The 23,284-nt window shown below is 38.4% G+C and overlaps 1 protein-coding gene across 2 annotated transcripts in view; it reads left to right on the top strand.

The window, feature by feature from the left end:
• Window positions 1–23,284, top strand: part of LAMA2 (laminin subunit alpha 2) — a 379,509-nt gene that overhangs the window by 333,406 nt on the left and 22,819 nt on the right. For both annotated transcript variants that reach the window (XM_075748052.1, XM_075748053.1), the window contains 6 exons: window positions 2,977–3,136; window positions 7,762–7,886; window positions 10,001–10,163; window positions 12,217–12,361; window positions 17,107–17,245; window positions 21,382–21,502. In XM_075748052.1, the coding sequence (XP_075604167.1) occupies window positions 2,977–3,136; window positions 7,762–7,886; window positions 10,001–10,163; window positions 12,217–12,361; window positions 17,107–17,245; window positions 21,382–21,502 (853 nt within the window). The remainder of the gene's footprint in view (window positions 1–2,976; window positions 3,137–7,761; window positions 7,887–10,000; window positions 10,164–12,216; window positions 12,362–17,106; window positions 17,246–21,381; window positions 21,503–23,284) is intronic.

Below are 23,284 nucleotides of genomic sequence, written 5' to 3' on the forward strand. Positions count from 1 at the left end.
ACAAAGGAAAATCTGGCATAACAGTATGTGACAAAATGATTTAAAGCAGGTCCGCAATAGAAAAATAATGTCAATTTTGTGAAACAGTCAAATGCACGATAGAATATTTTTTGAGGCTCCCTAGATCAGTGAAACAATATCACCTGACTTCAGCAGATCTCCATTAGGAGCAGAACCTGATTAGTTGTGATCTTAATCAAGTGTGATTTAAGTATTAGCATTGTTTTAACTGTTAATGATGGGGTTTAAGCAGCGCCCTTCCTTTGAGGACAAAGGACGCTTGAATCACAAGTTCACTGTAGACACATCCAGCCCAGCTCAGCAAGAACTCAGTCTTAAACTACTGTGGCAAGTGTAAGCCATACTTACCCATGAAGATTTTCTGTGCTTTCAAGAGGTCAAGGAGCAGAGGTTTCTACATGGTATTTTGTAATCCAATGTTGACGACTTGCAAAAGTCATCTCATTTACATCATCTCCTAAAGAGCAAACCCTGTATTGCATGGCACTATGTAAATTTTTCAGATGATCAGCCACACAGTGCTGGTACATCTTCTGTAATCCTCCAGTTTTGCAGAACTAACTATCAATAGAACAGTATCTTCTAACCTGATAACTTGTCATGCACAGGATAGCAGTGTCTCTTTGCTGTCAAGTTAGTCAAGTTCTTTCTTCAAGCTTAATTGTTCTCCTTAAATAAGAAAGAATTATTTATGGAAGAGACTGCATTGTTAGCATTTCAGTCTGTCTGAAGATGAAAGACATCCGTGCTATTTGTGACATATTAGACACCCTAAAAAGTGTCATTCTGCTCAGTGACTTCTGCATTATTGCACTTGGATGTTTTTAAACTGGAATCTTGATTTCAGCACAATATAGATTGAAAGTGCCAATGATTTTCTTTCAGAGAGCATCAAACTTAAGCAGTTTAAAAAAAAGTCTCTAGCAACTTAGTCCTTCAACAATTACTACATTGAGAACTTTTATTCTTTAAAGGGCTTCACATCAATAAACCTTCTGAAAAAAATAAAGTAAAAATTTGGAATTTCTTCTGCAGAGAAAGCTATCTACTTATTATTCAATTAATTTTGGAATGAAAGGTGAAATATTGTCATTAAAAGGAAATTTTAAAAAATAATCCTTTAGAATAATGTGGATGGCTTTAGCCAACTTAAAATTATTTGGAGCAACTACATGTTCACATATCCTAGATGTCACTTAGGAGGAAACTAGGAAACTGAGAGTCCCATCTATGTGATTTCCAGAGCTGCCAGATCAAGGTACAGGTGGGTAATCAAAGGGCTCCAGTGGTTTTTTGCAAATATGCATTTTTCACATTGAAAGCCTTGAGATCCCTGACTACAAAGCAGGCAAGACGGCATAGATCTACAAAGGTATTCCCCATTGATTGGAAACCCTCAAAATTACTTTGCAACCCTGCTTCATAGTTCACGAGAAATTTATCAAAACTGAAATGTCTCAACTAAATCTTTTTTTAATTTAAGTGACTTTTTTCCATCTCTATTTTATTCTATAAGAAAACTCTCAACTCATTCTGTTTTTTGGGTAATAGGTTCTGAAACAAAGGAATTTCTGAAGAGTGTTTTTTAGACATAAAAACCATAGTCTTATAGGATTTTTCCACCATCTTAGAGCCCTGATCCAGTAAACTATCTAAATCCAGGAATTCTGTAAGTACAGGATAGCAATGTCTTTATTTAGCTTATTCAGTAGCCTAAGTTATGCAGTCTTCCTTGCTGTGCTCTAAATGTAAGTTCTTCAAGTAAAGCTTTATTTAACAAAAAATGACAGTTCTTCCTGAAAGGTATGCTTTTAACTTTTAGTTTGCTTGTTAGTTCAATACCCCAAGCCAATCTTTTTTTTTTTTTCCCCCCTAATTAGACAAAAGGGAATTTTGCATCTTTGCATGCAGCAAAGTTCAGGACTTAGAAAATCAAAGGGATTTTTTTACATGCTAGATACATACTAGATGCTAGATACTTCATCCGCACATGATAGGATTTGGGTCACACTCCATGCTTATTTCTGCAATCATATTATAGTGCCGTAAGAAATTATGTGTGTTGATTAGTGTTTCATCTGTCTGGGATGAAACACTGATTTATAGTGTGACAGTTTATGTCTGTTAGGTAAGTAGTAAGCTTTCTATGGAAACCTACTATCCATACTACTGTAAGCTAAAGTAATACTAAGCAAATTACTGCAAAGGATTCAAAATGGTTCAAGTTGCCTTTGAAAAATCTTTCTATATACCTGGAAGACTAGGAGGAAAAATATTGTAAAAATATGTCAGCAAACCCTTTCCATACCAGTTACTACATTAATATAACCTAAGGAGTAGAAAACAAACTGCTACAGAAACTATTAACAAATGGCAAATTCTTTTGTTGTTGTTACCATCAATATCTGATATGGTTCATAGAGGACAATGAGGTAACATCCTTAAATGTAAGGGGATTTGTGCCTGTTTGATAAGCAACAGAGAGCTCCACTGCAGAAAATGCAAACTCTGCATCACAGTGGAGGAAGTTGAAGTACTTTATCACATGATCATTCATTTCAGTTCAAATATAATCTAATAAACCTTATGAAATTCAGAAATTTAATTTGGAACCTTGCCTGCATCATTTTTTAGAGCAAGAAACAATTACTTAACACTAATTTCATCACAATAATTTAAAAAAATGCAACTTCTTTGTTTTAGTTAATGAAACTTCCACTTCATCTGTATAGTGAATTTTGTTCAAAAAGGACATTGAGGTGAAAAAATAAACTGGTTCTGTGATCATGTCTTTAACTTACACAGGCCTAAGAGTCTATTCATTAGTATCAAAATGGAACATAATCAAACCAGTAATGCATGCCTCTATTAAAAGATGTCATCTAAAATAGGCTTTTCCTATGTTTGGTTTAACTACTGACTCTGTATGCTTCAATTATTTTGTTAAAATCTCAGGACTGGGAAAAATGGCACAATATCAGTGCGAGCTCTGGATGGTCCTAAAGCCAGCATCGTGCCAGCCACATTCAGTGCTGTCTCTCCACCTGGATATACCATTCTGGATGTAGATGCTAATGCCATGCTGTTTGTTGGTGGTTTAACTGAAAAAATAAAGGTAACGTCTTGCTGGTGCTAGTGTATTAACTGGCTGTTTAGGTGGACAATTTTGGTTATTACTTACAGTAGAAGTAGTAAACTTTTATATGCTGGCATCATTGTAGTAGGTGCTTTATCAGCAAATAGTACACCTGCACTCTTGAAAGATTATTGGGATTTACCTAGACATGTAGGTGCACAGACCACACTGTTAATTTCTAACCAGCAGCCTGGTGGCTGGCTGTACTGATGCAGCATTCAGCCCAAACAACCAGTTCCTGCGGGGCAGCTGGGTGCTTTACCCTGGACATATTGCTGCCCCAACAGGCTTTCAGTATTATAGTGAGGGGAACTCATTCCTGTTTCCATACATTCCTGGTCTCCTAACAATGTGTATAACAAGTTATATTCCTTTACATTGAGGGGATTTTCTTTGTCATATACCCACAGTATCACTTCGTCCTTTGCAGTCTACTTTTGACATTTCTGTTTTATTTTCTTCATTTTTGGTCCTGTTTTCCCCCCTGTAGTATCCCTCTTTTTAACTGCTACCTGTGTCAGATCCCTGACCTATTTTCTCTTCTTTTTGCCTGTTCATTGCTTCTGGATGGCTTAACTTAATGGCAATGAATAGAAGATTTATGCCAAATAGAATGGATAGAAATTTTTCAGCAAAAAAATGTTCTCCAATAAGTACTAATTAGCATATATTTTCCAGTAGCATTCATTACAAAACAATTTAAATGAGCTATTTTGTTCCTGATCAATATTTTGATTTTTTTAATGTTAACATTACAAAAATTAAAAATCCTCATTTAGCATTAAAAAAAAAAAAAAAAAAAAAACCAAACAAAAAAACCCACCTAACATTCAGACTTTCCCAAAGAGTGAACTCAAGGAACTTTTGCTTACACTAAAGTACGTATTTGTCCTCAAGTGCTGAAATAGCACAATATTTTATGGTCCAACTTTCTAGTTTTTAGAAAGTTTAACTCTCTAGATGGCTCTGGTTTGGGAATGTGTGGATAGACATATTCCTTTCTTATAGAGAATAGTGTGGGTGCACATTTCTAGAGAGACAAAGACAAAATCAGAGCACAGAAAAGGAATAGAGTGTGTAGATTCCACTAAAGGAATGTTCACAGGAACAGGAAAAAATTTCATGAGATTTTGGGCTAAGAAATTGCAAGTCGGTCCATGTAAGTAGAACTCAGATCTATTCTCTCTGTTTTATCTGAAATGGATCCACAAATAATCACAAACGTTTTCAAGTTCTAAAGATGCAGATGCAATGAATCTTGACATTTCTTATTGAACTTGAAGGGTCTATATAACTGCCATGCATTTTCTTTTATGTAATTTGATTTCATATAGGAAATAGACAAGGAAGTAAATCGAAGAATTTCTTGGAGAATTACATATTAGAAAAAACAGCCTTTCTGTCACCTTTTTCTGTGTTCTCCTTACAGCCTTAAACAGAGGTTCTGGTTTGCTCTCTACCTTCCTGCTTTCTATCTAGAGGCAACTAAACGTGTTTGGTTTCTTCTGTTAGTCCTAAACAAGAATGGCCTCACTGGCTTTCTGTACTCTATCCCTTTGATCTGCTGTTTCAAAGGGAATGGAAATAAACCGGGGAGAGGTGCTTTATCTCCCACACCTAATTTACTTCTCAGCTTGCTTTCATTCTTGGCTTTTTGCTATGTCGGATAAATTTTAATTTCCACTCTTGTTTTCACCAATAACAAATTTAATTGCATTGGCATTACGTCCTGGTTTTGACTCACCATAACTCCTCAGTGGAATAAACACTGCACTCAGCTGAATCAGGACTATTCAGTGCTTGCAGTGCTGTGTAGCTACGATGACCAAAGGCCCAAACCCACCAGTTCATAGAGGCTGTAGGGTTGTGTCTGCCCACCTCTCTAAAATGCTTAACCTTCAGTCTGACTGCAAGCTTGGAAGACAGACTGGCTCAGGTAGCGATCGTAAGGGCCAGAATTGTGATTAAATGAATAATTTCATCATTCTGCATTTAGAAAAGCACTTGAGAATCTGATTTATACAATATTTAAATTTCTTTGACTCCATTGAGACCTTAGAAAATGCATGGTCAGGTGAGTTTTGGCTTATTGTCTTTGGGTGATCCCCCGAAGGAGTCATGAAACTTCAACCTCAAATGCCAGCCTAAACCCAAACTTTGTTTTAATTTTATTTTAGATTTTACTTTTGAATTATCAGAAGACAAGTGGGGCAAGTATTGAAATATAGTAATACCATTTATGTTTGCACAGCTCTAGAACATCAAACGTCCCAGGCCAGAGCTTTCACCTGAATTCTACTTTGAAAAAAATTCTCGTGTTTACATTAAGAATCCAGAGAATCAATGGTACAGAAATTCAGCATCAGCTGTTCTGTGCCACAGCATAAAGTAGTCTTGTGCCTAGTCCTAATCTCCACAGCAAAGCTGTCACATTAGACTAATAAAAATATATGTTTTACTTGATGTCATGTCTAGGTTTAAGTGTTACAGATATTTTATTGTTAAATAAAGAGCTCTTAGTATGATGGTAGAAAAAGTGAGGCAAAGGTGTAAAGAGAGATCATATGTACTATTTGAGTAACCAGACCCCAAAGCTAGTACCTACTGCTCCAATAAAAGATGTCACAACTCCTAACAAAGATCATCTCGCATAAATTGCACTGTCAGAGGAAAAATTAGTTTGAATTTTAGAATATTTAATGTTATATCTACTGCTTTTACTTCATGTTTATTAGTAGTAGTATTTATTTGGGGTATTTATTTGATATTTAAATGTGAATAGTATTTGAATAATACTTAGTCAATAAGAATTATTTAACAATGAAGTGTGTATTTAGGAAAAAGTTAAGACATTTAGCAGAATCTTAGAGGGAAAAGGGTTCAAGGGCTCTTCATGTTCAGGGTAAACAAGAGGACCTGGAAAACAGTAACATTTAAATCTGAACCCTTTTCTGAATGTTTTTTTTTTTCTTTTAGTTAGATGCAGTGAGACAGAGGTGGGTGGTGAGCACAATTCAGCACGTAAGACAGTTCTAGGATCAAGTATGAGGTGCAATGTAGAACACGAACAGGAATTATGGATGCTGCAAAAGTCTGATGCCAGAACAGCCATTTTCAATGTCAATAAGAGTTCTCCAGATATTTTCTGGAGAATTCTCCATTTTTTCATCTTATTCAGGAAAAACAACCTGAATTCTTTTTTCTCTCTAGATAAGGGCAGAGGCAGGAGACAATGTATTGTAAGTTTGGTATGGCTGGTATATTTGCAGGGTTTTAAACACAATAAGACTTGCTCTGCTCAGACACAGTCTGTGAATTAAAAGATAAATGATAATTTTTTCTGGGAATTTTTATCATCATGTGGTACAGTTGTCAGGCTCACACAATGAAGACCTTAACTGAGACTCTCTTCTAAAACCATGAAGCTCTTTGGACATTTGTTAAGGTCACTGATATTTTTTAAATCTTTGTCTCAGAAATCTGCTTTTTTGTATTATTGAGTTTTGGAGTGCTTTAGATTTGTCCTGGGATTTTGTCCACATCCCTTTTTGCATGCATCTTTGCACTGTATTCAAAAAGAAGGCTCATTTTCAGTTTTAAAAAACATCTTTCATCTGACTTGAGTAGAAGTCTATGATACTTAGATGTCATGAATTTCTCAGAAGTGATATTAAGTTCATACTTGTTGCTAATTAAAACCTTCCCAATTACCCTGGGAAATATCACCAGCACATTAAGTCTTTTGAGTCATACTTTTCCTTGAATATTTTCAAGTTGCACTTCTCCATATTCTCTTGCAAGATCTTAATATTCGTAATTGCTGTATGGAAAACAGCAGGTGTTTGTCTATCTCAAATAGCTAAGTATATAGATTTTCAATCAGCTCATATTGATGAAGTGAAATTTAAATGAAACTAGGTATTTTTAGAAGGATAATTTTGAGCTGAGTACTCTGTGTACTGTCAAATATTACTGCCTTGATCATGGTACTATGTTATAATCTAATGAGCTTTACCCCATGTGCATGACCCTAGCTTAATGAGTTGTGATGGGATATGAGTTTTAATTCTTTTGTCATCTACACTTTTTTCTGCATCCAAAATTCAGCATGAACTTTTCAGGTGTATCCAGTTGAGTTCACAGTGGTCTTTTAGCTTGGACGAGCTGCTCTGTTTCCAGGTTTTTGAGCATTAAGTACAGTAGAAACACTTTGCTTATTGTATTGTGGATAAGATTCCTCGTAGCCCTTTTTATGAAGTCTTAAACAAGAACCCGGACAGACCTTGAACAAGTGGGAGCGGGCAGCTCTCTGAATAGCCAGGAAAGCTGATGGTGATGTGGAAGCCGGGAATCGTTCTGCCAAGGCCTTCCTCAGAGTCTCAAGTATAAATGGGCTTTTCCATTCTGACTGATACATAGTTTAGTTCACATTTTTGCAGATCAGTTGTTCTATAGGAGGGCTTGTCAGATACAAATATTACTCTTGATATTTAAAATATTAAGAAGTATCTTCTGGTATTTGTGATTTTCATGCCAGGTACGCTTTCAGACACAGTAGATCACTTCAGATTGAATTCTAACAAGGTTTGTGTTTTCTATTGCAGAAGTCAGACGCTGTAAGAGTCACCACCTTCACTGGCTGCATGGGTGAAACCTTTCTAGACAGCAAGCCCATAGGACTGTGGAATTTCAGGGATATCGAAGGTGACTGCAAAGGATGTGCTGTCAGGTAGGTAAAGCACTGACTGTTTCTCATGCTGCTTTGGGAACCTGTCTATGGTGACACTGCGTTCTGTGCTAAGCAGCAGGAATTTCCACAGCAGCCATCAAGTTTCAGTAGACAGCTGTGGTCTGTATGCAATGCTGGGAGTTGTAGGAAACATGAAGTTAGCTTGCAATTACACCAAGAGGGGAAGCCTCCAATCTGGGTTGTAAATGTGGTCTGTGTCTTAACAAAATTAAGAGGGTATAACAGTGCTGTGAGGGAAAGACTCCTGCTAACCAGTAACCAGGAGTAGTCAAAACATGGGAGAGGGTGAGATCCACAGTTGGACTGAGTCTGGCTCGTGGACAGCTGTGGTGTGGGTGCCTGCAGCTCTCATGCAGCATGGGGTGGAGTCAGATGCCTCAAGGTGACTTTCACAGCCACCAGTGCAGTGAGCAGAGACTCCCACTAGAGAAAGGTGTTTGCTTTCTCCAAAGAGAATGGGAAATCCTATCCTTGTCAGTGACCTGTGGTTCCAGACAGGGCAAATGGCCCATCCAGGCAGGACCAAGATTCACATATGTAGGCTCAGAAGTCTCTTCAGGAATTTTAAAACAACCTAAGTTACTTCCTTTCTGGATGTGTCCTTGTCCTTAGAGAGCTGTGAGCCATCTTCGCTCCTCTTTCCCACCAAACTAATCTCAAACACTTTCTTGTGTCATGTCTCAGCTTCAAAAGCTGAGGACCCTTATACAGCAGCACCACCTGATACTACAGCACAGTCCTGGGAATTACCATGTAAAGAAGACAGACTCCGGGTCACTCACAACCTTGTTCATGGTTTATGACTTTCACAGTGACCCACTGCATGAAAGCAGCACTGTCCTCGTAGATGCTCCTGGTTTTTTAGGGAATTTGGCAGTGTTTGTATATGGTATGGAGCTCATGTCGCATCAGGTAAAGTAATTATAGCCCCAGTCAGGGAAGTCAGAGTAGGCTAGTTTTCAAAACTGGGCTGCTAGTTTGACAACCTGCTACGACTTAGCCCTTTGAAAATGATGGAAATTACAGTTGTGAACAGAAACAATTTTGGAAATACCGGTGCATTTCCTTGACTGCAAATGTAGGCCCTTGACACATAGGTGGAAATTTAAGGAGCATGATGATGGATATATGCATTTCAGTCCCAAGCAATTCCTAGTGGAAATGCCTACACGTTTCTGTGCATCTCCGCCTGAATTTAATTTTCTCATTCATTAGTGATAGTGTAGATCTGCCTGCTTGGAGTGGGAGTGGGTGGGAAGGAGATTAAAAAAAGAATGCTAGACTTGAGATTTGTAGAAAACTGTATTAAAGGCTCCCTTTTACCTTAACCCATTGTTCCAGTATCAGAAAGAGTCCTGTTCTCCTGCAAAATCTATTTGCAAAAGCTTAGCTCTTAAATGTAGCTATGGAGGGTAAAAGGACTACATTCAAGATCCTTGTATGTGTGCCAAGATAAATGGGAAACATGTTCCTAGCTTGTAGGTCCCTTGTTCAAAATTATGTTTGTGATTAAACCAAAAGATTGCTGTCTTGCAGTTGTATGTTCTGTGTGAGAGAAATGGACAAGAGTCTATCATGAAAATCATATCAAACAATCTCAAAGCCTGATCTTTTCTGTTCTGTAATAACAGGAATGCCAAAAACTGTGGAGGGGCTCATGCTTCTGCTCTTGTGGTGTTTGTAATTGGTGGGTAAACAGAGAATCAGTTTCCAGGGTTTTCATCTGTGACCCTCTAGAATTTGTAAAATAAATCACTAACAATAACAAAACCAAGATTTATTACAAGATGAAAGAATACATAATGCAATTTTACACGGCGGATTGCAAAATGAGTCATTACAGGCCATGAGATACATGTGACAGGTTCTGCTTCCGTCTTCCTCCTTCCATCTTCCCTGTGCTTTTGTGTTGGACAGCCAAAGAGCTGACCTTATAGCTTTACTTCTTAGAACAAGTGTTTGATATAAAATCGAACCAAGTTCCAGAAGACTCCCAAGAGGCGTCCCCTCACTCCCCTTTCCCCCTACTTTTTTTTTTTTTTTTTTTTCACCTCACACGGCAAAGGAATCTTGTTGGAATTGCCCCTTTTCAGCCCACAGGTGGCAGACAGTGAAGGGACCGTCCAGTTCGATGGTGACAGCTACGCCATGGTGAGCCGCCCAATCCGCTGGAACCCCAATATTTCCACAGTCATGTTCAAATTCAGGACCTTCTCATCGAACGCCTTGCTGATGTATCTTGCTACTGATGACTTGGTAAGAACAATCAGCTAACCTCCACTCTCCTTACAGGTTTTATACCATCTTTACAGTGGCTGAAGTCATCATATTATGAAAACAAATAGGAATTGAATGTAGCACTATCCTGGTGTAATATGTTGTCTGGTATGATGCTCCACTGCTGTCCAAGTGAAGACAATGTTATAGTGTGGAAGTTGACTACCTAGTGTTTACTGACTGGGGAGCATTATGTTAGACTGAGGGGAATTCCAGTTTTTCTGAAATTATTAATTAATTTTCATTTATCCCAAATCTTTACCTGTGCAAGCATTGCCAGTTGTGGTTATACATTCATAGTTTAAAATATCATAGTATGAGGGCACGGAGAATATGGGAAGAGACAAGTCTTAGATAGAAGTCCTACTGATATAAAGAAAAAGTTTGTGTTTAATGTGAGTGGCAGTAAAAAGGAACCGAATGGTGCAACAAACAGGATGTGATGGTGAGGATGTCTTTACAAGGTCTACAAATAGTGCCTTTACAGGTAAAATAGAGAATAGAAACATTAGTTATAAAGGTGTTCAAGATTTTTATTCACACTCATTATCAAATGTGTGTGGGTAACAGGGATAAGTTATTTATAAAGACTTCTGGCCAGATCCTCACAAGAATTGGGAATAACTCAGCTTCAGCATCTCTGATCAAGATTGATTTGCAAGCCTGACTGGGAACAGAGTCCTTTCCACGGCCTTTTTATGTGGGCCAGAAGTTATGTACACCAGTTCTCTTGAAGAATTACTGAGTACTCACTCTTTTACAAAAAACTGTGTTTGTAAATCCGTCTTATTTCAGAGGCCTGTATTTTGGGAAAAATTATCAGAATTGCTGGATTTATTGAGGAGGAGTGTGCTCCTTCGACTGACTATAGTAAAAGATATAATTTTATTATGATAATGAAGTAATTATGTAGTTTTCTAATTATTTTTATAATTGAATATTGAAAGTATAATTAATGTAATTATTTTAGATGATTTTGTGTAATTACTATTAATTTATGTAGTTTTCTAGAAAAAATTATTCACTTGAACTTCTAAAAAATACTGGAAGCTGGAAGGCAACTGGTTCCTGATACAATTTGTTTCTTAAGATATTGCCCCACTGTGTAAAAATTTTGAGGATGCTCTTTCTCATGATGCATGGATAGACATGCATAAGTATCTAGAATACTGAGTTTGTTAAATTTTACTCTTTTCTTCTTAACATAAATTTATGTTCATATACATAACATTATTATCACAGTTTTGCATAAGTATTCAGCACATGATAAAGTATTATCATTCCCCCTAGATCTGAGCACAGGTGGAACTGGCCATAAGCAACATTATAATTAAAATTTCTCTGGTACATTCATGCCTGGATCATCGTTCCACCATTACTTACTTAATGCCTTTCATGCTATCCAGTTCCCTGGTTATTTGTATCTTGCCAGCTCTTTTTCTGTAGATACTGCAGCATATACCATTCCTCCAGCCAGCCATCTTCATTTACTGCTTAGATATTGGTGTCAGTGGTTGATGAGAAAAATAGTTCATAGCTCTCTATTGCTCCATCAGTACAGAGCACTCCTTGGAAACCCTAGTACAAGCAGCCAGTTTTACCATCTTTACTAATGTTGTTTTCTACCTTGCAAGTTTAAATCTAGCTGAGATATGTAGTAAATACACTATCTGTAGTACAGCCATATACTCAAAATTGAGTATTCATTTCAGGTAATTACAATGTGTATTTCTGTCTTCAATCAAAGAAAATAAAAGTACAGACATCTCAGCAAAACTGCAGCTAAGTTAGCAAAATGCTAACTAAATTAGCAATCCAAAGGAGAAGGAAAGGGGGAAAAAAGAACTTGTTGGCAGCGTACATTCATACTTTACAGTCCTGGGCAGTAAATGCCTGAGAAGATTTTTTTTAAAAGCTTGAAGAAAGTTGTCTATTGTCACCCAGGAAAAGAAAGTGTTTATTTAATGTCATATGCCTCTTACCAAAATGAATGAGAGTCATATTTTGTGTATCTAATCCTTTTCATTAACAGAAAGATTTCATGAGTGTAGAACTCAGTGGTGGGCGTATAAAAGTCAGCTACGATCTGGGTTCAGGTACAGCTTCTGTTATCAGCAACCACAATCATAATGATGGCAGATGGAAATCTTTCACCCTGTCAAGAATTCAAAAACAAGGTGAGTTCCTGTGGTGTTAACACCGTGACTTTCCCAGTTACCTATGCAGTACAGCTAACTATCTAATCATGGGGAAGATGATGTGCAAAATTGCTGGGAGCATGAAGTTCTAGTGATTTAGCAACTTCTTTTGCTTAGATTACAGGTGTGGTGGGTTGCATGTGAGTGACTGCACTGTCAAACAGGCCTTTTATCATAGAATCATAGAATCATAGAATGGCTTGTGTTGGAAGGACCTTAAAGATCATCTAGTTCCAAACCCCCTGCATGGGCAGGGACACCCTCCACTAGACCAGGTTGCCCAAAGCCCCATCCAACCTGGCCTTGAACACTTCCAGGGATGGGGCATCCACAACCTCTCTGGGCAATCTGATCCAGTGCCTCACCACCCTCACAGTGAAGAATTTCTTTCTAACATCTAATCTAAATCTACCCTCCTCCAGCTTAAAGCCATTACCCATTGTCCATCACTACACGCCTTTGTAAAATGTCCCTCTCCAGCTTTCTTGCAGGCCCCCTTCAGGTACTGAAAGGCTACTGTAAGGTCTCCCTGGAGCCTTTTCTTCTCCAGGCTGAACAACCCCAACTCTCTCAGTCTGTCTCCATGGGAGAGGTGCTCCAATCCTCTGATCATCTTTGTGGCCCTCCTCTGGACTCTCTCCAACAGCTCCATGTCTTTCTTGTACTGGGGACTCCAGAGTTGGACACAGTACTCCAGGTGGGGTCTCACAAGAGCAGAGTAGAGGGGCAGAATCATCTCCCTCAAACTGCTGGTCACACTTCTTTTGATGCAGCCCGGGATATGGTTGGCTTTCTGGGCTGCAAGCGCAAATTGCCAGCTCATGTTGAGCTTCCTATCCATCAACACCCCCAAGTCTTTCTCTTCAAGGCTGCTCTCAATCCATTCTCTTCATGAGATTTGCATGGGCCCACCTCTCAAGCCTGTCAAGGTACCTCTGGATGACATCCCTTCCCTCCAGCATGTTGACAACATCACACAGCTTGGTGTCGTTGGCAAACTTGCTGTCGATGCACTCGATTCCACTGTCCATGTTGTCGACAAAGATGATAAACAGCGATGGTCCCAGTACCGACCCCTGAGGAATGCCACTCATCACTGGTCTTCACTTGGACATCAAGCCATTGACTAGAACTCTTTGAGTGCGACCATCCAACCAATTCCTTATCCACTGCATGGTCCATCCATCACATCTATGTCTCTCCAATTTACAGACAAGGATGTCATGTGGGACAGTGTTAAATGCTTTGCACAAGTCCAGGTAGATGACATCACTTGCTCTTCCCTTATCCACCAATTCTGTAACTCCGTCATAGAAGGCCATCAAATTTGTCAGGCACCGTTTGCCCTTAGTGAAGCCATGTTGGCTGTCACCAATCACCTCCTTATTTGCCATGTGCCTTAGCATAGTTTCCAGGAAGATCTGCTCTATGATCTTGCCAGACACAGAGGTGAGACTGACCAGCCTGTAGTTCCTCAGGTCTTCCTTTTTTCCCTTTTAAAAAATGGGGGGTTATTTTTCCCCTTTTTCAGTCAGTGGGAACTTCACCAGACTGCCAGGACATCTCACATATGATGGAGAGTGGCTTAACTTCACCCACCAGTTCCTTCAGGACCCGTGGATGCTTCTCATCAGGTCCCATGGACTTGTGCATCTTCAGGTTCCTTAGATGGTCTCAAACCTGATCTTCTGCAGTGGGCAGTTCTTCATTCTCCCAGTCCCTACCTTTGCCTTCTGCAACTTGGGTGGAGTGGCTAGAGCACTGGTCGATGAAGGCTGAGGCAAAAAATGTTGTTGAATACCTCAGCCTTCTCCATATCCTGGGTAACCAGGTCTCACATTTCCTTCTGGAGAGATCCCACGTTTTTCCTAGTCTTCCTTTTATCACTGAAGTACCTATAGAAGCTTTGCTTGTTGCCCTTGATGTCCCTGGACAGATTTAATTTTAATTTTTATGAATGGGTAACTTAATTTTCAGGCATAATTCTGCTTTGTAGTTGCATAAATTACATTCTAAAATGCTTCTGAGTGAGGAAAATAGAAGCTTTTTCATCAATTCCCTGATGTTATTCAAAATCATAATAAAAGCCTGTGTGATTTTTGTTAGGACAGCAATAGCTTTCATGCTGTACAGTCGTCTATTGCTAAGCATATCCCAAAGCACTTAAAAAAGCAATGACTTCAGTACTCATAGTACCATATCTCAGTAGACAAACACAACAGTCATTTTGTACTCCCTAATGATATGCGGAGTGTCATGATATGAATCTGCATGGAAGCAACTGGGCACTAACGTGTTACTTGTGCAAAATGTGAAGTGGTGGCATCTGATAAGATCGCAAAGAATGCTGGTTACCGTGCTGGCAAATTTTTTTTGTTTGATTGTTTTTACTCTAATTATAGGACTGGCAGAATCTTACCTGAGCCATTGTGGTGGGTTGACCTTGGCTGGAGGCCAGGTGCCCACCAAACTTCTTTATCACTCCCCTCCTCAGCAGGACAGGGAGAGGAGAAAATAATATGGAAAAAACTCATGGGTCAAGATAAAGGCAGCTTAATAAACCAAAAGCAAAGGTCACATGTGGAAGCAAAGGAAAACCAAAAGATTTTTTTCTCTCCTTCCCATCAGCAGGCGATGCAGGCACTTCCCAGGAAGCAGGGCTTCAGTACGTGTAGAGGTAGCTCCAGAAGACAAATGTCATAAATAACAAATGCGCCCCTTCCTCCTCCTTTCTCTTAGCTTTTATTGCTGAGCAGACATCATACAGTATGGAATATCCCTTTGGTCAGTTGGGGTCAGCTGTCCTGGCTGTGTCCCCTCCCAAGACCTTGCCCACCCCCAGCCTACTGGTGTGGGGGGAGGGGGGAGACGTTGGAGAGAGACAGCCTTGGTGTGTGCTGGCACTGCTCAGCAGTAGCCAAAACACCAGTGGGTTACCAACACCTTGCTGGCTACCAATACACAGCACAGCTCTGTGAGGGCTGCTGTGGGGAAAATTAACTTCATCTCAGCCAGACCCAATACAGTCAAATTAATTCCAATCCATAACACTCTCAGAGCCTTTGTGTCTTAAAGTCTTACTGCATTCTGAATCTTCAGAGTCACCAGGAGCCCCTGAACAGACTCTTCCTCCTCCATCCCCTGCAGTGCCAGCTCTCTACCCGACCTCATCTCAAACACAGACCCACTCTCTTGGCACTTGGATGAAGTAGACTTGGGAGCTGGAGCAGTGGTCAAAATGAGTCAGAGCTGGCTCTTGTATACTTGCTGCACCTTTAGAAGAGAAATGCCTTGTTGTTAGCCAGTTAACTTAGTTCATACTTAACTCAGGAAGTATTAAGATAAAATACAGTGTTGTGTAATTGTAATTTTTTCATGCCATTCAAACATATTGTGTTTAAAAAGATAAAAATATAAAAATGAAAGGAAAATTAGTCTATTTAGAGTAAGATACAGCAGGAAAGTCTATCACCCATTCAATTCTCTTTCACTCCTAAAAACTAGGAAGTTCGGTTTCAGGTTCCTTCCTTCTCTCTTTAAAGGTATTTTAATCAGCTGCTGCTACAAGAGACTCATCTGTGGGGAGAGCTTCTATCAGAGAACACCCTTACTCCTGTCCTCCCATTGCTCCTTCCTCTCCATGGATTATACATTACCTCTTCTGGCAAGTCCTCTCTTTGAAATCTCCGAAGAGGGTGGCAAGTCTTTCATCTCCAAACTCAATCTATTCCACCTTTAACCAGAAATCAGGCTGGACATTTTTTTAATTAAATTAAGGTTCATTTCATTCCTTAGGTATGTAGATGGGGAGGAGCAGTGTGTGTAGATTATAAGCAATCTCTTGCATTTAACTGTCTGGAAAGAAAAAGAAGGAAGGAAGGAAGGAAGGAAGGAAGGAAGGAAGGAAGGAAGGAAGGAAGGAAGGAAGGAAGGAAGGAAGGAAGGAAGGAAGGAAGGAAGGAAGGAAGGAAGGAAGGAAGGAAGGAAGGAAGGAAGGAAGGAAGGAAGGAAGGAAGGAAGGAAGGAAGGAAGGAAGGAAGGAACCCTTTCTTTGCATTCTATGGTAGAATATCCTCTTCTTCCTTGGGGGCTGCTCAGCACATTTCAGCATGTCACGTCTCTCTCATTGAGCCTTGCATTCTGTATTAATCCATACATTAAAAATATACACAGAACAAGCATTTAAATAAGGTGGTTGTATATAGTGCATCACTGACTCCAGATTGAGATTAGACATGACAGCAACTGACTGCTTTGGGTTGAAAATGGTTGAGAGTGACTGATCACCAGTCTCTAAGGCATAATGACAATGCTTAACAAACTTTTATACTAAAAACTCCTGCTCAAGTGACAACCTTTGGACTGAAATCACAAATTAGATGTAAAATGATCTCTTCTGTCTTGAATTTGTCCTGAAGTGTTAGCTCCAAATTACATTGGCACAAAGAACATACTAAATTGAAACAGGTCTAGAGAAAATACAAAAATAAAGCATACAGATTCGCTATAGCTTTTCAGGTTGTTATGGAAACAGAGGGAAGTGTGGGTCCCTTCCCCTGCCCATAATTAACAAGTAGGAAATCCAGTCTCTTGATTGCACAATGCAACCCTCCTTGCCTCTCCTCTCACCTGCTAACCCTCCAAATATTTCCCTGTTGGTTTCTTACATTAATACATCATTGTTCGTGTCTGATATTTTGAAACTATTCTCAAATCTCTTCCAGCCAACGTATCAATTGTAGACATAGACACCAATGAAGAAGAGACCATAGCAACGACTTCTACAGGCAGCCACTTTGGACTCAACTTGAAAGGGCATGAGAAAATATATTTTGGGGGACTGCCAACCCTGAGAAATCTAAGGTAACATGGCTCAAACCAATTTCTTTACCTTTGGTAAGGGAATGTAAGTGCAGTGTAATCCTATTTTCTGTATATATTTCTCAAGTTCACTTGCAGTAAGTGAATGGTGAGTTTCTAACATGCCCTACATTGCCACAGCAGACCAACACTATTTGCATATGCTGTGTATTTCACGGAGCTTACATTGCACAAATACGATGGAAATAGCGGTAACGGTGCAGTACATCTTTCTGATGCTGCGCAGAACCATGATGTAGATGACTTTTCAAGGGGTTGGTTTTTTTTGATGAATTGAATTTGTGACTTCAAACTTACAGAAATGGCTCCATACCTCCACAAAATTATGCACAAGAGTTTACCTTGTGCATGAGCAGAAAAATTAAACTACAAACTATTGCTCATGGGACTACTGTTAAATGGATATGCATGTTTTTGCATAATCAGGGTCAGAATACTTTTAATATCTATAAAAATATTGTATTTAGGCATAATTTAAAAGTATTTGTAGACGTAAGTTCCCTGGACTCCTTAGATTAAATTCTGCCTGTGTTCAGGAATGAAAGTATATGGTGCAATAACATATTTAAGGTAAGTAGAATGAAATATGGCAACCTTTTCCCTACAGAAGCCTGATCCTGAATTTCTGACGCAAATAAAATTCCCAATATTTATTTCTAAAATATTGCATAATATTATTGATAAAGTCTAGCTTTAATAAGCTAAAGAAATGGTATAACAGATACTTGAATTTAGTGACTGTATCACATGGTTTTAAATAGACAGAAAAACTTACTTAAGGTTTAAATGAATATTCAGCAGTTTTGCAATGAGGAGAACAAGAGAATTCTGTGCTACAATGAACAGATGAGCAACACAGAAGCAAGCCCATTAATCTATGTCAGCTTGAGCTACATGCCATAATGACGGCCTTGAAGTGGTCTTGTGCACAAGGAACTGTTGTGATTAGTCCATGGGCTGTTCTGCAGCTAAAAGAATGGACGTATTTGTTAATTTATTAGGTTAATAACTGACCTCTGATGTCAAATCACCCAGCAATAAGAAGATCTAAGATGTATTTTACTCATGAAATATAATGCTATATTATGTAATTGTGAAATCACACCCGTGCATAACAAAATGTCTAGAGCAATTATCTTCCAGCAAATCCTCTGTGGTTGCTTAGAAAATTGGTGTACCACAGCTACTTGGACCTGTGGTAACTATTTTGCCTACAGCTATGATTCGTGAGTCACAGGGGCAAGATGAATGTTATGGTAAATTAAAATCAAAAATAGTGAAAGGGGGATTAGGGCAAAGCTGAGCTACTGCAAACAATAGACGCTGAGGTACCCGTGACTTTGCAATTATCAGGTCGTGTCAGTTCTGCCAAATTCTTTTACATGGTTTGCTTTTTCTTGCGACCAAGTATAGCAACAAATTATAACATCTATCTCATAGATTACATTTTAAGGTAGCGGGTTGCAGAGTAACCCTGTTAATTATTATAGCCTGATAGTGTATGTAGAATCTCACAATCCATTATGTGTTGTTTGTAAATGATGCGTATCTGCTTCAGTGTGAAATATTTTGAACCTTGCTAATAAGTATCATTTGCTACAATTAATGAAATTTTCATTTATTTTTTTTTTCCTTTCTCTCTCACCCTAGTATGAAAGCAAGGTAAAAATAATCGGATTACTTGCATGACTTGCATGTGTCTAGTAAGTGCAGCTTGAAAGCACAGGCAGCAACGCAGAAGCAGCGTGTGGGCAGTATTTATACCAGCTGTTACGCTAAGGCTGTTAATTCAGCAAGTCGCTCCTGCTGCAACAAGCAAAGCTGCTCCCAAGTGCTTAACACTGTCATGTTACATGCTGCGCGCACACCTACACAAACAACTTTTATTTTTGTCACGCAGCTGCTTACTTCAGCTGTGTTTGTTTGTGACACTGGAACGCCTCGGAAGCAGAGCTGCGGGCAAGCTGCATTGCCCGGTTGGGTTCTGACCTCCAGGCTGCAAGAGCAACGTAGTCCCGGGTCAGGCCAGCAGCGCTGCGCTGCCAGGCAGTGGGGTGCTTACGGAGGAGGGTATGAGAGCGAGGTGCAGATTTTTGTGAAATTTGCCACTTCTGAGTTTAAGAACAGGGGGATAGGAAGGGTCACCTATTTCTGACTGGTTCCAGTTTGCAACTATTTGTGTCCATTGCTTTTGCTTGGATATGCTCAGATACGAACTGAACTCCACTGTTTTGCAGCTTAATTCCTGGTGTGAATTACAAAAATGCAGCTTTCCCCCCAGTCCTGAGAAAGATTATTTCCTCCCAAGCTCCAGAAATCTTTTCTTGTGTTCCCTTGAAATTGATCCTAATTTGGAAAAAGAAAAAAAAAAAAAAAAAAAAAGGCCAAGAATTTATGCAAGATCTGTAAGAGCTTGGACCTTGTTCTGTATGTTTTGGAAGGGAATAAGGGAAAAAAGGAAGTCTTAGGAAAGCATCAAGCAAGTGTTAAATGTTTACAAGGATGTAGAGTTCATATGGGTTGAGAATTATAAGATAGCAGTGACTGCCTGTTGCGTGAGGGCAGTCTGTGACTGGACAGGGCAGGAAGGGGGTAGGAAAATGAATTGTTTCTGGATGGCAAAGACAGGAGACTGGGCACTGCTGACAAAGGCATGGCAAAACTGCTGCTGCTGGGAAGATGAGTCTATGAAGGAACTGGGGAAGAGCTAGGAAATAAAAAATCAAAAATGAAAAGTGACCATAGCTTCATGACTGTAAATAAAACAGAATAAGTATTATTTTAGTAAACCAGATGCTTACTTTTGGGGATGTAAATTTTCCAGAGAATACACCACGCTTGCTAGAATGGCTATAATGCAAAGAATGGCTTTCAGTACCAAAACATGCAGCTGAATTGTGCAAAATGGTTTTATTTTGTAATTAATATTCTTTAAAATCTTTTCTTTCCTTCCAGGGAGCTGAAGTGTTGGGGCTTTTTTTCTCTCCACAGTTTTAACTCCTTATATATTTTCCAAATTCATTTTTCTTTTTTTGAGCCGTTCATATTATTCAGACATTCTACTAAATTGTCAACACTCATGGATAATATTGTGAGGGAATTAACTAGTGCTTTTTTTCTTTTTGGATTTACTCTCCATGGGATGTATGGCAACTTTGTTTCTGAAGTGACTTTATAAGGCTTTTCTTCTTGCAAGCCTGGTTCAGATGTTGCCAGCAGTTGTGGTCTCACACTGGTGTTCCCAGGCCTGGGAAATCACACTTTTGCATTCAAGTATGGTAGCTTTGGTGTTATTTTCAGGGGTTTTCTCATTTCTTCTGGCAACCAGCTGATGAGCCAAACCATGGAACTTTGCAATTCTAGGACAATATTTTCCTGCCTTGGATGGATAGGCAGATCCTGTTACAATCCCAAGTGGTTTGTTTTCTTTAACTGCCTAAGAAAATCAATATATTGTTGTGCCACAAGAAAATATGCAGCAGTTTTCATAGGAAAGATACTGGGAATATAAAATACATAGAAAACAAATGTCAGTCCACCTGAACATGAAGAATTCCTGAAGCATAAAAAAAAATAAAATTAAATTTTTTTTCAGTCTTTGGCAAAGACTTCATCCAAAATGTTTGTATGCTGTGAAAGTTCCTCTTTCCTTAGGATCTAGCATGTAAAAAGATGAATGAAACATCTGACTTCCAGTTAAGGTCTTTCATTATTGTTATGATTTCCCAGCTTGCATCTTTCTGCTTTGCCTAAAGAACAACTACTTACTTATTTCATAGCTGACTCCATTTAAACACCGAAGGTGACAGCACTCTTGTACCAAAAAAAAAAAAAAAAAAAAAAAAAAAAAAAAAAGAAAGAACAAATGTAAAAGAGGACTATTGTCAATTGATGATGAGATGAATCTCCTGTTAAACCTTTGATGAGTGATGGAAGGCAGAGTGCAATATGTGCTGATAGGTGGTAGAAGGCAAGATGTATTCATTTGAGTGTATGCGTGTATTTAAAAAAAAAATAAGCATCTGTGCATCTGAAAGTGCATATATATGTGTCTGGCTGACTGTGTTCTCCCTAAATTCTATTTTTGAAAATATATTGTACTTCTAAATTTTTTTTAGGCCTGAAGTGAACTTAAAGAAATATACAGGTTGCCTCAAAGAGATTGAAATTTCAAGGACACCATATAATATTTTGAGTAGTCCTGATTTTGTTGGTCTAACCAAAGGATGCACACTAGAGGTGAGTGTGAATTCCATGTCTTTTGATCTTAATGGGTATAAATGTTTTCCAGTCTCTGATTTTATGGCATAACATATTAATTGTATAAGGCATAGTCAGACACACATAGAGCTCTAACCTGAAAATCAGAATGTTTATATTTAAAAGAAAGAAAGATGAATTAGTCTGATCAGCAAGTAGACCAGTTTTCTAAATCTTAACTTCTTGGACAGTATCCCTGTACAGTTGTGATATCCCTGACCCTAAAGGGTAGGATTTTCTGAAATGCTTGGCAGTGGTCTAGTTCCATTTCAGCTGACTAAAATGGGAATTATTGACCTTAATGAGGATAGAATTAGGCACTGACAATATTGCAAAAACCTTAAAAATTTTTGATACACATAAAATACAAGGATTTAAACAATTTTCTTTTAAAAATTTGTTTTTATAAAATCAATCACTACAGCAAATCTGAGGTAATTTGAAAACTACAGTATATTTGGGGGTAACTGAAACAAAGTCACCTTTAGGACAGGAACTGTAGAGCATTTACTGTTATGAACTACTACTGAGCTGGAAGGCACATTTCGTACTGATCACTAAGAATAAGCCAAACTGATGTAATTATTTTAACTTTAAATACAAGTCAAATCCATTTTTTTTCAATTTATGCTGCTTCTAATTAACAGGCTTTCAATGCATCTAAAATCAAGGAATCTGATCCTAAGTTTGAGAGAGTTTATAGTAATTTTCCATGGAAAAGAAGAGTCTTATATAAAAAAGTATTTCCAGTTGCATTTGTCTCCCAATAAATATTTCATATTTCTTCCCTGGAAATGTATACAATTTAAGATAGTTTTGCAAGCAGATGTATGATCTAGAGTTCCATATCAGATACCATTACAGCAAATTAGTTATTGTTAAACAAATGCTCTCCAAACGTTTTTCTGCAAAACATTGAAAATTTCCTTTGAACGATGACTGGAACCTGGCCCAGGTCAAAATACAGATGAGTACCCTCTTTTGCTGTGTTTATCACTTCTATCTCTGGCCTTCATCAGAGCAAAAAGCACACACAATAGGACTCTCAGAAAGGATATTAGATTAGATGGATCTGTCATGAGATGTTAATTTTTAAGTTTTCAGGTTTGTGACAAAGCTAAACTGTAAACAACCAGATTGGTCAAATGGTTTTAAATCTTACAAATTTGGGTTCAGCAAAAGTTTTCTAGAGAAGTTCATATTTGTTTGCATTTATTGTAGATTCTTTCCTGAATAAGAAAGAAGGATAGTTGTGTTGATTTTTTTCTGTTGCTATGAATCTTAGACAGAACTTTGTTTTTCACATTATTTTGTAACTCTAGGGTTTCAGGATTTGAAATCTAGTTGGACTGACCATTTTATTGGGGAATTAAATAAAATACTCTAATTGTACAAAACAGGATATGTAGGATAATTAAAAAGAAGTGAATTATTAAAACCAAAAGATAAAGACTGGATATATGCTCAATTATTTAAATGCCCTCAGATATCAGAGAAAAGTGAACATCATCAGCAATGATTTTATCTAGCATAGTCTATTATCTCTATACCTGAAATCAGTTCTACTGTACTGAAAAATGGTGAGTTACTTTAGAAAAAGTTGCTGTTTCTATAGACTGGTCTTCCCCGGCCGGAAGAGCACAAGAATTGGCAGTGATTACAGAAAATCTTCAGGAGTATGCACTGATTTATTATTTGATGGCATATTCTGCTCTTCAAATTGTGTTAATGGCTACCAATGTCCACAGAGTTGGGCCATGC

This window comes from Balearica regulorum, chromosome 3 (assembly GCF_011004875.1).
Source record: "Balearica regulorum gibbericeps isolate bBalReg1 chromosome 3, bBalReg1.pri, whole genome shotgun sequence".
In the NCBI taxonomy this organism is placed as follows: domain Eukaryota; kingdom Metazoa; phylum Chordata; class Aves; order Gruiformes; family Gruidae; genus Balearica; species Balearica regulorum.